Source organism: Delphinus delphis, chromosome 8 (assembly GCF_949987515.2).
Source record: "Delphinus delphis chromosome 8, mDelDel1.2, whole genome shotgun sequence".
NCBI classification, from domain to species: domain Eukaryota; kingdom Metazoa; phylum Chordata; class Mammalia; order Artiodactyla; family Delphinidae; genus Delphinus; species Delphinus delphis.
Genome location: NC_082690.1, coordinates 6930709 through 6948736, shown reverse-complemented (window position 1 = coordinate 6948736; position 18028 = coordinate 6930709). Strand labels below are relative to the sequence as shown.

Sequence of the window (18028 nt, the reverse complement as noted above, 5' to 3'; positions counted from 1 at the left end):
GCTGCGTTGGGTCTTTGTTGCTGCGCGCAGGCTTTCTATAGTTGCGGCAAGCAGGGTCTATCTTTGTTGTGGTGTGCAGGCTTCTCATTGCAGCGGCTTCTCTTGTTGCGGAGCACGAGCTCTAGGCGCGTGGGCTACAGTAGTTGTGAGTCACAGGCTCTAGAGCACAGGCTCAGTAGTTGTGGCGCACGGGCTTAGCTGCTCCACGAAATGTAGGATCTTCCCGGACCAGGGCTCGAACCCATGTCCCCTGCACTGGCAGGCGGATTCTTAACGACTGCGCCACCAGGGAAGTCCCTCTTAATCAGTTTTATTTAAGAAGGTAAGGAAAATAAATAAGAGGTATAAAAATTAGAACAGAAAAAATAAAATTCTCATATTTGAAAATGATACAGTATGTAAACAATCTAACAGACTCTAAAAACAATCCTAATAAATAAAATAATTTAGCAAGATCAGAGAATATAAGGTCAAATGCAAAAATAGAATGTATTTATATATACCAGTATCATACAATTATTTATTAAGACCAAAAAATCCCACCAAAAATACAATAGATAAATAATTTGTACTATCTTCCATATAATATTACACAGAAGAATAGTATTAGAGCACAGGCAAAACTAATCTATTGTGACAGAAGTCAGAATGGTTACCTTTGGGAGAGGTACTGAATAGGAGGGGCAAGGGTCTTGTAGGGTCCTGAGAATAATTTATATTTGATTGTGTTGTGAGTATATGAATGTATACATTTCTATAAGTTCTTCAAGCTCCATTCTTCTGATCTGTGGAGTTTATTTATATGCAAGTTATACCTTAAAAAAGTATAAAATAAGAATTTATTGGTAGGGGGCTTCCCTGGTGGCGCAGTGGTTGAGAATCTGCCTGCTAATGCAGGGGACACGGGTTCGAGCCCTGGTCTGGGAGGATCCCACATGCCGCGGAGCAACTGGGCCCGTGATCCACAACTACTGAGCCTGCGCGTCTGGAGCCTGTGCTCCGCAACAAGAGAGGCCGCGATAGTGAGAGGCCCACACACCGCGATGAAGAGTGGCCCCCGCTTGCCATAACTAGAGAAAGCACTCGCACAGAAACGAAGACCCAACACAGCAAAAATAAATAAATTAATTAATAAACTTCTACCCCCAACATCTTCTTTAAAAAAAAAAAATTATTGGCAAATGTTACACATTATCATAAAAGGTATAAAAATTGTTTATATACGTTTTGTGTCATGTAACAATGAATCAACTCCACAAAAACTTAGTATCTATTTAATTGACTATTTTCTTCTATGCTTTTAAAATTATAGACAAATTTTACCCTTAAAGTGATTAATTATAGCTGCATATCTAACAGAAAGGACAAAGTGTTAAGATTACTAACCATAAAACCTAAAGAATCTAATGCTATATTTAAAAGTTTTGTGTAAAACATCTCCAGACTTGAACCTGGATATTTTCAATCAAAAGGAAAAAGAAGAGAGAATAACACTTTCTTCAAATTGTGGGAACTAGCCTTACCACCTTGCTGCTTCCCTAATTAAAAAATTATTTGAATCTCTGACATACACTCACTTTATATTTTATGAGTTTCTTGTTCATAACATGAAAAATCATACTTGACGGAGTTGAAGTTCCACAGAAAAGTCCAAGTGACACATCGCCTAAGGGACTGCTTGCTCCCAGGGATATCTTCCCTTGATCCCCGGAGTGAATTCCAAGCAGCAATAGAACTTCTTTCCTTTTATCCCCCTATCTTTGTTTTTTGTTTATTTCTGGTACTTTGCCCAGCTGGGTATGGTTCTGTGACACTGGTGGACAGTGAGTTACTCCCCATTGGTATAGGGAATGACTGGGAAGTTTTCTTATGGTCTGACCATGTGGTGATATTTGACAGATAGAGAAAGGCACCTATTCTCTGTCAGAGAAATGGGTTTTAGTCTATTTATGTCTGTCTGTTTGTGAAAGAATATATTTAAATTCTACTGAAGAGAACATCTCGTTGAGATATACCTAAACTGGTGAGTTTGGTGTTCTATGTTTACGTTGTAAAACTGAAGCTACAAGGTGGCTGTGTGTGTCTGTAAATGATAAGAGTTATTACCTGTCATTATAGGGAGTAATATATTTTCCTACCTTCAGAGGATATTAATAAATTAGATTACAAAGCACCTTAAAATATTGGAGCTCTGTTCCGGTTCGTTTATACAGATTATTAAATGCTTACAAATGTCTAATATTCCTAGAATTCCCAGAAAATAAGGAAATTGAACTTCTAACAATAACAGGGTTGGCTATGTTGGTGGTGAAAACAGAATGGAGGATTACTGAAGGCAGAGGAATCGAATTCTGGTGATTTCCAACTGGAAATGCCTGATATACTATAATTCTTAGCAAGTATAACTTTATCATGCAAAAATCAAAAGAGTATCAAAAGGTATATAGCGAAAAATCTACCTCCCTTCCCTGTCTCCAGTCTGCCCAATTCCTACCCATTAAATTCCCCACTTTATATACTCTTCCAGACTTTAAGAATATATATATTTATGTATGTAATTTTTGCATATATATTAAAGAATATACCCACAAAAAGCAAAGTAAAAAAGCAATGTGTAAATATGCTACTCTTTGCGCAAAAAATTAGAACAGTTTTATTCCTCCAACTCCACCCCACTTTTTACATAAAAAGTATGTTTGCACACCCTTGTGCAGTTCTCTAATATTTCCTGCGGAACTTTCCATATCAGTATATAAAGAGCTTCTTCACTGTTTTTATAACTGTGTAACAGTCCACTGTGTAGATATTCCATAATTTACTGAACCAATCCCCTACTAATGAATTCTTGAATTATTTCCAATCTTTTGCTATTACTAACTATGCTACAAATCTGTAAATGTCATTTTTATATATGTTCACGTGTACCTGAAAGACAAATACAACACAGTGTAAAAAGTTCTTTTTATACAGTAGCCCATTTTTCTGTTCGGTTCCTGGTCTTTTTCTTATATCTTTTTAGTTCTTTATATACTAAAGAGATTAGTTCTTCATTTGTATTATGAATTCCAAGTATTTTTTAAAGGCTGTCATTGGTCCTTGCTTATTGTTTTCTATAATGCAGATGTTTTATATTTTATGTAGTTGAATTTCAGAACCCTTTCTTTTAGGAGTTTTGCATTTTTTTAACATCTTTATTGGAGTATAATTGCTTTACACTGTTGTGCTAGCTGCTGCTGAATAACAAAGTGAATCAGTCATACATATTCATATATTCCCACATCTCCTCCCTCTTGCGTCTCCCTCACACCCTCCCTATTCTACCCCTCTAGGTGGACAGAAAGCACCAAGCTGATCTCCCTGTGCTATGTGGCTGTTCCCACTAGCTATTTTACATTTGGTAGTGTATATATGTCCATGCCACTCTCTCACTTCATCCCAACTTACCCTTCCCGCTCCCTGTGTCCTCAAATCCATTCTCTACGTCTGCGTCTTTATTCCTGTCTTATCCCTAGGTTCTTCAGAACCTTTTTTTTTTTTTTTTAGATTCCATACATATATGTTAGCATACAGTATTTGTTTTTCTCTTTCTGACTTACTTCACTCTATATGACAGACTCTAGGTCCATACCCCTCACTACAAATAACTCAATCTCATTTCTTTTTATGGCTGAGTAATATTCCATTGTATATATGTGCCACATCTTCTTTATCCATTCACCTGTCGATAGACACGTAGGTTGCTTCCATGTCCCGGCTATTGTAAATAGTGCTGCAATAAACACTGTGGTACATGACTCTTTTTGAATTATGGTTTTCTCAGGGTATATGCCCAGTAGTAGGATTGCTGGGTCGTTTGGTAGTTCTATTTTTAGTTTTTCAAGGAACCTCCATAGTGGCTGTATCAATTTACATTCCCACCAACAGTGCAGGAGGGTCCTCTTTTCTCCACACCCTCTCCAGCATTTATTGTTTGTAGATTTTTTGACGATGGCCATTCTGACCAGTGTGAGGTGATACCTCAGTGTAGTTTTGATTTGCATTTCTCTAATGATTACTAATGTTGAGCATTCTTTCATGTGTTTGTTGTCAATCTGTATAACTTCTTTGGAGAAATATCTATTTAGGTCTTCTGCCCATTTTTGGATTGCATTGTTTTTTTGATGTTGAGCTGCATGAGATGCTTGTATATTTTGGAGGTTAATCCTTTGTCCGTTAATTCCTTTGCAAATATTTTCTCCCATGCTGAGGGTTGTCATTTGGTCTTGTTTATGGTTTTCTTTGCTGTGCAAAAGCTTTTAAGTTCCATCAGGTCCCACTTGTTTATCTTTGTTTTTATTTCCATTTCCCTAGGAGGGGGGTCAAAAAGGATCTTGCTGTGATTTATGTCATAGAGTATTCTGCCTATGTTTTCCTCTAAGAGTTTTATAGTGTCTGGCCTTACATTTAGGTCTTTAATCCATTTTGAGTTTATTTTTATGTATGGCTTTAGGAAGTGTTCTAATTTCATTCTTTTACATGTAGCTGACCAGTTTTCCCAGCACCACTTATTAAGGAGGCTGTCTTTTCTCCATTGTATATTCTTGCCTCCTTTATCAAAGATAAGGTGACCATATATGCATGGGTTTATCTCTGGGCTTTCTATCCTCTTCCATTTATCTATATTTCTGTTTTTGTGCCAGCACCATACTGTCTTGATTACTGTAGGTTTGTAGTATAGTCTGAAGTCAGGGAGCCTGATTCCTCCAGCTCCATTTTCCTTTCTCAAGATTGCTTTGGCTATTCAGGGTCTTTTTCACAAATTGTGAAATTTTTTGTTTAATTCTGTGAAAAATGCCATTGGTAGTTTGATAGGGATTGCACTGAATCTGTAGATTGCTTTTAGTATAGTCATCTTCACAATGTTGATTCTTCTGATCCAAGAACATGATATATCTCTCCATCTGTCTGTATCATTTTTAATTTCTTTCATCAGTGTCTTATAGTTTTCTGCATACAAGTCTTTTATCTCCTTCGGTAGGTTTATTCCTAGGTATTTTATTCTTTCCATTGCAACGGTAAATGGGAGTGTTTCCTTAGTTTCTTTCAGATTTTTCATCATTAGAGTATAGGAATGCAAGCGATTTCTGTGCATTAATTTTGTATCCTGCTACTTTACCAAATTCATTGATTAGCTCTAGTAGTTTTCTGGTAGCATCTTTAGGGTTCTCTATGTATAGTATCATGTCATGCACAAACAGTGACACTTTTACTTCTTATTTTCCAATTTGGATTCCTTTTATTTCTTTTTTGTCTCTGATTGCTGGGGCTAAAACTTCCAAAACTATGTTGAACAATAGCAGTGAGAGTGGAAAACCTTGTCTTGTTCCTGATCTTAGTGGAAATGGTTTGTTTTTCACCATTCAGAACGACGCTGGCTGTGAGTTTGTCATATATGGCCTTTATTATGTTGAGGAAAGTTCCCTCTATGCCTACTTCCTGGAGGGTTTTTATCATAAATGGGTGTCGAATTTTGTAGAAAGTTTTTTCTGCATCTATTGAGATTATCATATGGTTTTTATCCTTCAATTTGTTAATATGGTGTATCACATTGATTGATTTGCATATAGTGAAGAATCCTTGCATTCCTGGGATAAACCCCACTTGACCATGGTGTATGATCCTTTTAATGTGCTGCTGGATTCTGTTTGCTAGCATTTTGTTGACGATTTTTGAATCTATGTTCATCAGTGATATTCGCCTGTAGTTTTCTTTCTTTGTGACATCTTTGTCTGGTTTTGGTATCAGGGTGATGGTAGCCTTGTAGAATGAGTTTGGGAGTGTTCCTCCCTCTGCTGTATTTTGGAAGAGTTTGAGAAGGATAGGGATTAGCTCTTCTCTAAATGTTTAATAGAATTCGTCTGTGAAGTCATCTGGTCCTGGGCTTTTGTTTGTTGGAAGATTTTTAATCACAGTTTCAATTTCAGTGCTTGTGACTGTTTGTACTTTCTATTTCTTCCTGGTTCAGTCTCAGAAGGTTGTGCTTTTCTTAGAATTTGTCCATTTCTTCCAGGTTGTCCATTTTATTGGCATATAGTTGCTTGTAGTAATCTCTCATAATCCTTTGTATTTCTGCAGTGTCACTTGTTACTTCTGCTTTATCATTTCTAATTCTGTTAATTTGAATCTTCTCCCTTTTGTCTTATGAGTCTGGCTACTGGTTTATCAATTTTGTTTATCTTCTCAGAGAACAAGCTTTTAGTTTTATTGATCTTTGCTATTGTTTCCTTCATTTCTCTTTCATTTATTTCTAATCTGATTTTTATGATTTCTTTCCTTCTGCTAACTTTTGGGTATTTTTGTTCTTCTTTGTGTAATTGATTTAAGTGTAAAGTTAGGTTGTTTATTTGAGATGTTTCTTGTTTCTTGAGGTAGGTTTGTATTGCTATAGCTTCCCTCTTAGAACTGCTTTTGCTGTATCCCATAGGTTTTAGGTCATTGTGTTTTCACTGTCATTTGTTTCTAGGTATTTTTTGATTTCCTCTTTGATTTCTTCAGTGATCTCTTGGTTACTCAGTAGTGTATTGTTTAGCCTCAATGTGTTTGTATTTTTTACAAATTTTTTCCTGTAATTGAGATCTAGTCTCATAGCATTGTGTCGGAAAAAAATACAATTTCAGTTTTCTTAAATTTACCAAGGCTGACTTGTGACCCACGATATTATCTATCCTGGAGAATGTTCCATGAGCACTTGAGAACAAAGTGTACTGTGTTGTTTTTGGATGGAATGCCCTATAAATATCAATTAAGACCATCTTGTTTAACGTGTCATTTAAACCTTTTGTTTCCGTATTTATTGTCATTTTGATGACCTGTCCATTGGTGAACGTGGGGTGTTAAAGTCACCTACTATTATTGTGTTACTGTCGATATCCCCTTTTATGGTTGTTAGCATTTGCCTTATGTATTGAGATGCTCCTATGCTGGGTGCATAAATATTTACAATTGTTCTATCTTCTACCTGGATTGATCCCTTGAACATTATGTAGTGTCCTTCTTTGTCTCTTGTAATAGTCTTTTTTGTAGGTCTATTTTGTCTGATATGAGAATTGCTACTCCACCTTTCTTTTAATTTCCATTTGCATGGAATATCCTTTTCCATCGCCTCACTTTCAGACTGTATGTGTCCCTAGGTCTGAAGTGGGTCTCCTGTAGACAGCATATATATGGGTCTTGTTTTGTATCCGTTCAGCCAGTCTGTGTCTTTTGATTGGAGTAAATTTAATCCATTTACATTTAAGGTAATTATCGATATGTATATTCCTATTACCATTTTCTTAATTGTTTTGGGTTTGTTATTGTAGGTGTTTTCCTTCTCTTGTGTTTCCTGCCTAGAGAAGCTCCTTTAGCAGTTGTTGTAAAGCTGGTTTGGTGGCACTGAATTCTCTTAGCTTTTGCTTGTCTTTAAAGGTTTAAATTTCTCTGTCAAATCTGAATGAGATCCTTGCTGGGTAGAGTAATCTTGGTTGTAGGTTCTTCCCTTTCATCACTTTAAATACGTCCTGCCACCCTCTTCTGGCTTGCAGAGTTTCTGCTGAAAGATCAGCTGTTAACCTTATGGGGATTCCCTTGTATGTTATTTGTTGCTTTTGCCTTGTTGCTTTTAATATATTTTCTTTGTACTTAATTTTTGATAGTTTGATTAATACGTGTCTTGGCGTGTTTCTCCTTGGATTTCTCCTGTATGGGACTCTCTGTGCATCCTGGACTTGATTATTTCCTTTCCCATAGTAGGAATGTTTCCAACTATAATCTCTTCAAATATTTTCTCAGTCCCTTTCTTTTTCTCTTCTTCTTCTGGGACCCCTATAATTCGAAAGTTGGTACTTTTTGCTGTCCCAGAGCTCTCTGAGACTGTCCTCAATTCTTTTCATGCTTTTTTCTTTATTCTGCTCTGTGGTAGTTATTTCCACTATTTTACCTTTCCGGTCACTTACCCGTTCTTCTGCCTCAGTTATTCTGCTATTGATTCCTTCTAGAGAATTTTTAATTTCACATACCGTGTTGTTCATCATTGTTTGTTTGATCTTTAGTTCTTCTAGGTCCTTGTTAAACGTTTCTTGAATTTTCTCCATTCTATTTCCAAGATTTTGGATCTTTACTATCATTACTCGGAATTCTTTTTCAGGTAGACTGCCTATTTCCTCTTTATTTGTTTGGTCTGCTTGGTTTTTACCTTGCTCCTTCATCTGCTCTGTACTTCTCTGTCTTCTCATTTTGCTTATCTTACTGTGTTTGGGGTCTCCTTTTCACAGGCTGCAGGTTCGTAGTTCCCGCTGTTTTTGGTGTCTGCCCCCGGTGGGTAAGGTTGCTTCAGTGGGTTGTGTAGGCTTCCTGGTGGAGGGGACTGGTGCCTGTGTTCTGGTGGATGAGGCTCGATCTTGTCTTTCTGGTGGGCAGGACCACATCCGGTGGTGTTTTTCGGGGTGTCTGTGAACTTCTTATGATTTTAGGCAGCCTCTCTGTTAATGGGTGGGGTTGTGTTCCTGTCTCGCTGGTTGTTTGGCATGGGGTGTCCAGCACTGGAGCATGCTTGTCGTTGAGTGGAGCTGGGTCTTAGCGTTGAGATGGAGATCTCTGGGAGAACTCTCGCCAATTGATATTACGTGGGGCCAGGAGGTCTTTGTTGGTCCAGTGTCCTGAACTCAGTTCTCCCACCTCAGAGGCTCAGGCCTGACACCCAGCCGGAGCATCAAGACCCTGTCAGGCACACAGATGTTTGAGGGGTGTGGTTTGGTACCAACGGGTTGCAAAGCTCCCTGCAGTTGGCCACGTCAGACTCAGAGCAGAGCTTAGACTTCCTGAAGGACCGGAAGCTGATGGAGCTCTATGGGGAGTTTTGCATTTTAAGTCAGTTCAAAATGCCTTTCCTCATCTAAAACAATTTTTTTTTAATTTTCCATGTTTTCTTTTGAATATTTCATGGTTTCCTTTAATATATTATATCTTCAACCATTTGGAAATTATCCCTGGTATGAGGCAGATCTCCAATTTTATTTTCCACAGATGCATATGCAGTTTCCCCCAAAGTTTTTCCTCAATACTTTGCTGGTGGCCCAGTGGTTAAGAATCTGCTTGCCAATGCAGGGGACACGGGTTCGAGCCCTGTTCTGGGAAGATCCTACATGCCACAGAGCAACTAAGCCCCTGAGCCACAACTACTTAGCCCACGTGCCACAACTACTGAAGCCCATGCGCCTAGAGCCCATGCTTCGCAACAAGAGAAGCCACTACAACAAGAAGCCCACGCACCACAACGAAGAGTAGCCCCCACTTGTCGCAACTACAGAAAGCCCACACACAGCAATGAAGACCCAACGCAGCCAAAAGTAAATTAATTTTAAAAAAACAAACATAATGTCTCTGTTGGTTTTTGAGAAGCCATCTTTGCCATATCTTCCTATGTATTAGGGTGTATTTTCAGGCTTTCCATTTTACTCCCTTATGCCCTCTATTCATACCAGTACCACAAGTTTTTAACTACTGACACTTTATAGCAATGTCTGCTCACACTAATCCTCTATCCAACATCCTTGCTTTTTTCTTTTCCCCAAAGTTTCTTTGCTAAATTATTTGGTCAAGGTCAATTTCTTTCAAAACCAATTTACCTAGGTTTTTACAAGGATTCTTATTATCACATTAAATTTATAATAAACTGACATCTTTATGATGTTGAATATTTTGTTATGAACAAGGTATATCTTTTCAATTGTTCCAAACGTCTTTTATGTCCTTCAGTGATATTTTAAATTTTCTTCATATAGGTTTTAGAGTTCCTTATTAAGTTTATTTCTGAGTATTTTATCTTCTTTGGTGCTCTTAAAAATGGCACCTTTTCTTCCATTATATCTTTTAACTGGTTACTGTTTGATACACTGTTATTAGCCTTATTTTGCAGATGGGAAAACTGAAATATATTAGTACACCTCAGTCACTCCAGATGAGATAGACCATTTTCTCCTAGAAGTTCCCACTTCCCAGCCTGAAGAGGACACTAAAACAAGCCATTCTCACCTCTAGAGACCCACTAGACTAGGTGACAGACACCAAGATTCTGCCTCACTGAATGCCCCCTTCAGAAGTTTCCTCTCAAAAGCCATGAAAATAACTACCAGTGGACTTCCAATTCAAGACTGCATATATGTTGAGAAACAGAGCTCTCCTTCTCCAAGTCTCTGAAAAGCCAGTAACCCAAATAAAAGGAAATAACTCCTTAAGAGATTAATATGGGTGGGATCAGCAGGCCAGAAATCTCGATCAACTTCTGGAAGACAAAAAAGCAAATAGGATCATACTGACTGGTAAACCGGCAGAGAAAAACAGAGGGTCAAGGGGGCTACACTCCCACTTCTCTCCACAACAAAAGAGGTACTTGGCCCCAAGGAATTAGCAAAAACTGGAAAATTACTCTGTAAATAAATGTAACAATCAATTAGAAGGACTAGGGCTCCTAATGTGGGTGTTTGCACCTAAGAGAAGGCAGAAGCTATACACATCATGGGACTGCTGGAGAAAACACTGTAGTGGGAGGAAACAAAGAAGGGCAGTATTTAGCTTAGCAGTAAAATCTTCAATTCTGTTCAGTCAGAACAAACAGAACACGTACATTGAATGAATCAAGCTTCAAAGCTGAAGAAGAAAGACAATAATCTAAATTTATCACTGTATAAATATTATGTCAGTGGATATGTTATATCTATACGTGAAGAAGAATGCTTAGAAATTACTTCTCTACTCAAATTGAATCTGAAAGATTAAAGAAAAGGATGAAATCAGTGGTCTAAAGAAGCGGTCCCCAACCTTTTTGGCACCAGGGACCAGTTTCATGGAAGACAATTTTTCCACGGGTGGGGACGGGGCAGGCGGAGGGGGCGGGGGGGATGGTTCAGGCCGTAATGCGAACAGTGGGGAGCGACAGATGAAGCTTCGCTCATTCACGCACTAGCATGCTCACCTCCTGCGGTGCGGCCCAGTTCCTCACAAGCCACGGACCAGTACCTAACGGTCCACGGTCTGGGGGTTGGGGACCCCTGGCCTAAAGAACAAGTACAAGAAATACCTCAAATCACAAAATCAAAATGTAAAGATAAATACATCATGAAAAAAAGATTAAGGAGACCAAATATGCAATAAATAGATTCCACAAGGAGAAAATTATTACAGATAAAAGAGGTAATAATTAATAATAGATAACATTAAAAAATCTTTCCTAATATGAAGACTTGAATCTGTAGATTGAAAGTCACTGAGCTCCAAGCTGAAGACTGGATGACAAAATACACATAACTACAAATAAAAAAAAAAAAATCCTACAAGCATTCAGAAAGAATAAGTTGCCTACAAAGGAAAAGAAGAAAAACAACATTGGGCTTCCCTGGTGGCACAGTGGTTGAGGGTCCGCCTGCCTATGCAGGGGACACAGGTTCGTGCCCCGGTCCGGGAAGATCCCACATGCCGCGGAGCGGCTGGGCCCATGAGCCATGGCCGCTGAGCTCCGCAGTGGGAGAGGCCACAACAGTGAGAAGCCCGCGTACCGCAAAAAAAAAAAAAAAAAGGTAAACCATTACAGCAAAACACTAGGCCTGGGGGTGAGGGGAGAATGGTGTTAAACAGAAGAGTACCAAAAGTCTTATCCAGAGAGAAGGGGACTGAAAGAAGTATCTAAAGACCTTACCTTAAAAGGAAGGGAAATAGGGAAGAAAAGAGAGCACCAAGAGGGGAAAAAACAGCCTACCTAAGTTAAAGAAACTGTTTGATTTGCAAATTATAATAGAGAAAATGCATATCTGCATATGAGAGCATGGAAAAGAGAAGCTAATCACTAATGGGAAGTAAAAGCATAGCAGAACTTCTAAAATTAAGTTATCTAGAAAGGTTTTGCTTGTTCTGATTGTAATCTTCGCAGGTTTGTCACTTTATGTATTTTTTTAAAAAAATGAAATTGACTATATTACATTTATAAACAGAGCTTTAAGTGTTTCAGGGATTTTCATTTACTAAATGTGAACATGCAATTGAATGTTTACAAGGGTTTAATGTTAAGTTGAATCCAAAGCTTAAGGAGAAATAGAAAGAGTTAAAATTTTAACTTTAAATAAACAACTTAATAACCAGGAACTTCTACATAGTTTTATACAGTTTCTGTGCTTTAAGGCCCTTCTTGTACATCATAAAACTCACACAGACAAACATACCTTGGATTCCATCCCAAAGAGTTTAATTAGTGAAATACCAAGAAAGTCTTGTAGGAGCATGCTTCATGGTTAATTACAAAGACAGCCTAATGGCTAGACTCCAATACTGAATAAAATTTTCTGAGATTAAGCAATGTTCACATCAGACTCTGCTGATTATCATTAAATTTATTATTTTTGTAACACTAATGAGAGTATATTGGGTGATAGTTATATTTCATATTGAAAGAATATTTTAGGGGCTAAACTATACTCCAGATCACACAACCAAAGTTACACAGTAATAGAAATATCTTTTTTTTATAATGCAAAATACACATCTTTTTGGTATTGTACATAACAGATAATTAAGGGTGTGATGACTATGAAAAGTCACAGAGTATAAAATAGGCCTGAGTGTGATACTGATATATCTGTCACTGGTAAGCTGTTAATGCTACCTCTGTATCCTGGGAATCCTAAAATGAGGAATTTCTATAGAAGACAAAATAACAGTCAGGGTATTAAAAGCAGAGAATTGTGAAATAGCTTTATGGGCTTCCAGAGGAATTTAGCCATTAAAATAGCCATCCTAGATCTGAAAGAAATGCAAGAACCTAGAAGAAATACCATATTCCAAGCCCTTGTTACCTATTGGGACTGCTGCAGTATCTTCTAACTCATGGCCTCATTTCAAATAAGGCAGAGAATGAATAAAGCAAGCAACCAACCAACCAATCAAATGCATGAGCCATTATCATTAGTTCTATGATGCCATAAACTAATAAATACATTGCAGAAAAATTAAAATATGTACACCAAATTATCTGGTTTAACTAAAATCAGAAGCTTCTCTTCTCACTTAAAATCAATTGTCTTATAATGGAGATACAAGTGAAGATCTGACTGAGAGATCTGGGCATCTGTAGACTCTTAATTTTAAAGGTATACAAGTTCTAGAAATGTGGTTTAATTATGCACTATCTCCGTAAACATTTCAAACTATATGTCATTGTTTGTCATACATACTAGGCTATGAATCTGCCAACAATGAGATACCAGAGAACATTAAACAAGATCATATGATAAACATTTCTACTCTCAAATGCCAAAGAACTAGAACCTCTCATGATTGTGAGTTAGTAATAATTCCCAGGTGTCCTCAAGGTCATATTTTTACAAGGTCACATTACTGTATGCACTACTTCACTTTTATGTTGGCTGCATAATTTATACATCACTGGTGCTCAAAAACTCCTCAGAGAAGGAATTTCAGAACTGAGAAATAAGCTGTAGCCCCTTAAAAGTTATTACTTACTAGAAAATAACATTTAGCAGCAGATACATCAAAATTTTTTATAAAACTGAAGTCTTTTACTTTTAACATCAGTTACACTGGGGTTCAAGATTTTGCTCTACCATATACTGACAACATGGTGTATGTGGCTTTCTGAGCTACAATTTCTGCATCTGGAAGATAGAAAATAATAATACCTACTTTACAGGATTAATAAACATGTAGCTGATGTACTATATCATATTTGGCTTAGTACACTGCATAGAACTCCTAAATAAATTTTTCTCTCTTAAAAGAATTAAAACATTTTTGTTTTTCCTTTCTGCCTTATATTCCCCTTTCATATTTACAGCAGCATTCTTCTAATGATCCCTAAGGACTATTCTACTCTAAGGACTCTGGGGATCTTGAAATATTCTAGTCTAAGAACTCTTTTACCGTAATGGTATGATTGATATTAACTTTACAAAATGAGAAATCAGAAAATGAGAGATTTGTGAGTCAGGGGTAGGCAGGTTAGAACTACTGCCATGAAGGGAGACTGACCAACTTCCCACAGAGCTATAACGTAAGAAAAGTTACCCCTTACTCCAACCAAGTCCAAAAATAAAAGTTATTCCAAAAGCTACTGGACATAGTGCTCCTCTGTGAGTACCTCCTCCTAAAGCAGACGATGACTGGCAGCACCAGAAACCTACACTTCAGGTAGCTATGACTTTACCCTCTTAGCCATGGTGCCTCAAATGACACAGTGCTATTCTTTTAAGAATGAATTTAAAACCCAGCTCAGAAGCTATTCAGAGAAAAAGAAGAGCACTCAATCTTCTGCCCTTATTCTGTGTGTGTGCATGCATGGAAATTAATGAGTATGTAACCATAATGACAGTTTGGTTAACGTGTATTAGCACAGATTTTAAAGAAACACATAAAACTTTTCTATATATATTTTTAACTATCAAATTGACTTTACAGAAACAACTCTCATATACAGCACTGAATCTATAACTGATTCTCCCAAGGTTACAGCTGCAACTCCCACTATCCACCCCTCACCACCTTCGACACCCACACACACTTTTTTCTGCAAGGCGTTTCAGCTGGAAAGCCACTGTGAACATTGTGCAAGCACTCTGCTGCCACATTTCCTTATGTCTGACTGCTGAAGAGGTGAGAAACACTACATGGAATGTGGCCTTACCTTGATCTCTTTGTTGCACTTATAAATAAAATAAGATCAAATCTCAAAGACATATTTGGTTTGGGAGAGTCATGGTGACATTCAGCTATGAAATAATATTGTAAACAGACAAATGCTCTAAAGTACCACAGTTTCCTAAAACAATGCATACACTAGCTCAGTTTCTCAGGATGAAAACATGGTCACATAGTCCTAAGGAAAAGAAAAGCTCAATCTTACACAGATTTGCTTTTAAACTGAAATGTCAAAAGAAAATCCCAGGGCTTCCCTGGTGGCGCAGTGGTTGAGAGTCCGCCTGACGACGCATGGGACACGGGTTCGTGCCCTGGTCCGGGAAGATCCCACATGCCGCGGAGCGGCTGGGCCCGTGAGCCATGGTCGCTGAGCCTGCGCGTCCGGAGCCTGTGCTCCGCAAGGGGAGAGGTCACAACAGTGAGAGGTCCGCGTACCGCAAAAAAACAAAACAAACAAACAAACAAAAATCCCAGACAGCCTCCTGTTGCCTCACAAGTAAATAGAGGATCACAGTACCAAATCTATCACAACAACAAAGTCCAGGTTGTTTCTTCCTTTGACAAATACGTCAAAATAACTTCCACAATTTTAACACCAGGCCAGTTTTAACACAAACATAATAAATACCTCATTCCTACTAATTGTTCATGACACACTGACCATATTTAAAACTATGCAATATGTGACGCATCAGCACACCTCGGGAGAGAAGTAGCTTACTCAAATAAGAAAGGCTAGGGACTTCCCTCATGGTCCAGCAGTTAAGACTCTGAGCTCCCAATGCAGAAGGCCCAGGTTCAATCCCTGGTCAGGGAACTAGATCCAGCATGCCACAACTAAGAGCCTGCATGCTGCAACTAAAAGATCCCGTGTGCCGCAACTAAGACCTGGAGCAGCCAAATAAATAAATATTAAAAAAAAAAAGAAAGGTTAAAATAAAACTATGGAGAGAATGAGAAGGCTGACACAAAAAAAAGAATTTCATATGCTAATAAAATAGTTCATTTTCATACTTTGAACACTGAATTATTCTTTAAAATGTAAAACATACTTCTTATTCATTTTAACCACTGATTAACAAATTTAGTGTGGGTTATCAAGAGTTCCTAATATTCAATCTCTTCTGTCATTTAACCTAGACTTTAAAAATAAAATCTGTAGATAAAGAAATCCTTTAACTTGAGAAAGGAAAGACTCTTTGAACACTAAACATAAAGACAAGATCTGATGAAAATAATGATCTGTTCTCCTACCCAATTACTCATAGATAAGACTGTAAAATATGTTTAATTGTCCATGTGGCTGACAGTGATAATATGCAGTACAAACTTCTAGAGTTTTTTTTTAATACCTCCAAAAGAATTAATTTGCTAACCCTGTTGAGAAAGAAAAGCCAGAATAAAGTCTCCTAAAATTTGTAACAGCACAACACAATTAATACACAAATGGCACTGTGTCTACAAGTTGGGTGAGACCTCTTTCTTCACCAATGAAAGAAACTTGGAGAGCTGCTTAATCAGGAGGCATTCTCAAACACTTCAATTTTGAAGTTACAGCTAGAGATCAAACCAAGAGAAATTTGCCAGGGCGGGGGGCAGGGGAGCTATAAGGGGAGTGAGATATAAGGTCAGAAGGCTTTGATTCATGAAACAATTAATTCGTACTTAATCAAAATGTTTCATACACATGAATAAGGCAACAAAAGCAGCCATACATACATACACGCATACACACACACACACACACACACACACACACACACACACACACACAGAGGAACATATTCCAAGAAAAAGAAGAAGAAAAATCTATTAGATTCAAATCCAAATCACATCTGTTAGGTACAAATCAGATATACGAAGGGGTAGTAGTTCAGTCTCTACCTGAAATTCCTGAAATGCTACTACAAAACCTGTCTAACACCTTCTCTTCCTGGTGTTCTAACAAGTCATTTAAAATGCCTTTTACAAGCTCAGGACAAGTTGTGGAATGAAGAGTGCTATGTACAAATAGAAACCTGTCCTCTTCAGCTCCAAACCTTCCCCCAGAGAAAAGAAGTCTTACTGGAAAAGAGATTAAAACAAAGAGGATGGGAGGGCTGGGTAGCACAAGTGAAGGACGTGGACAGAGGGACAAAGGTGAGAGAGGGAGAACTGACAGCAAATTCCATAATTACCTGAAATGTTCTTCTCTTTCTCCCTCTTCATCGTCAGTCACCTGGGTTATAACTTCTGAATCCAAAAAAAAGACACTGTCATCTCCTGAAGGGCTACCCTCACTTTCTGTTTCCATCTTGTACTTCAAAAATTTAAACCTCAAGCCATGGACTAAAGAACAGCAGTTTTCACGCTGTTCAGCTCTACTGATGTACACACAGGTGTGCAGCTGAGGCACCAGTGATATGTGATCATGCTGGGCCGAAGTTTATTATGTGCTAGGTTAATTGCAGGTGAGGCAAAGACAGGAAATCCCATGAAGCACCCTCACTGTGTCAGACTGCTACACCTGTGACACCAGACCCCTCCCACTGCCTTAGGCTCTGTGACCTACATAACCAAATGCAGCACCCAAATGAAGGTGAGTTTTCACTAATTATTATTCATTTAATAACTATTCCTCTCTTCTCAAACTTTGCAACTAATAAGTTAAAAAACAGAAGTTTCCAAGATGCAGACTTCTCTTACTTATATCCTTTTTTCTCTCAGACTTTTTTTATTGAAGTATAGTTGAGTTACAATGTTGTGTTAGTTTCAGGTATACAGCACAGTGATTCAGTTATATGTGTGTGTGTGTGTGTGTGTGTGTGTGTGCGTGTGTGTGTGTGTGTGTGTGTATAGTCTTTTTCAGATTCTTCTCTCTTATAGGTTATTACAAAATTATTGAGAATAGTTCCCGGTGCTACACAGTAGGTCCTTGTTGGTTATCTATTTTATATGTAATAGTGTGTATATGTTAATCCCAACCTCCTAATTTATCCCTCCCCCTGCTCCTTCCCCTTTGGTAACCATAAATTTGTTTTCTATGTCTGTGGGTCTATTTCTCTTTTGTAAATAAGTTCATTTGTATCCTTTTTTTTTTTTTAGATTCCACATATAAGGGACATCATATGATATTTGTCTCTGTCTGACTTACTTCACTCAGCATGACAATCTCTAGGTCCATCCATGTTGCTGCAAATGGCATTATTTTGTTCTTTTTTAATGGCTGAGTAATATTCCATTGTATATATGTACCACATCTTTATCCATTCATCTGTCGATGGACATTTAGGTTGCCTCTATGTCTTGGCTATTGTAAATAGTACTGCTC

General features: G+C 37.9%; 1 protein-coding gene across 3 annotated transcripts in view; it reads right to left on the bottom strand.

Moving 5' to 3' along the window:
* Positions 1 to 18028, bottom strand: part of ARHGAP32 (Rho GTPase activating protein 32) — a 264249-nt gene that overhangs the window by 157050 nt on the left and 89171 nt on the right. For 2 of the 3 annotated variants that reach the window (XM_060017675.1, XM_060017676.1), the window contains exon 1: positions 16896 to 17076. The exons of the other annotated variant lie outside the window; for it this stretch is intronic. In XM_060017675.1, coding sequence (XP_059873658.1) covers positions 16896 to 17011 — 116 coding nt within the window. In that variant the 5' untranslated portion in view covers positions 17012 to 17076. Of the gene's footprint in view, positions 1 to 16895; positions 17077 to 18028 lie in introns of those variants that run through there. 3 annotated transcript variants of the gene reach the window in all.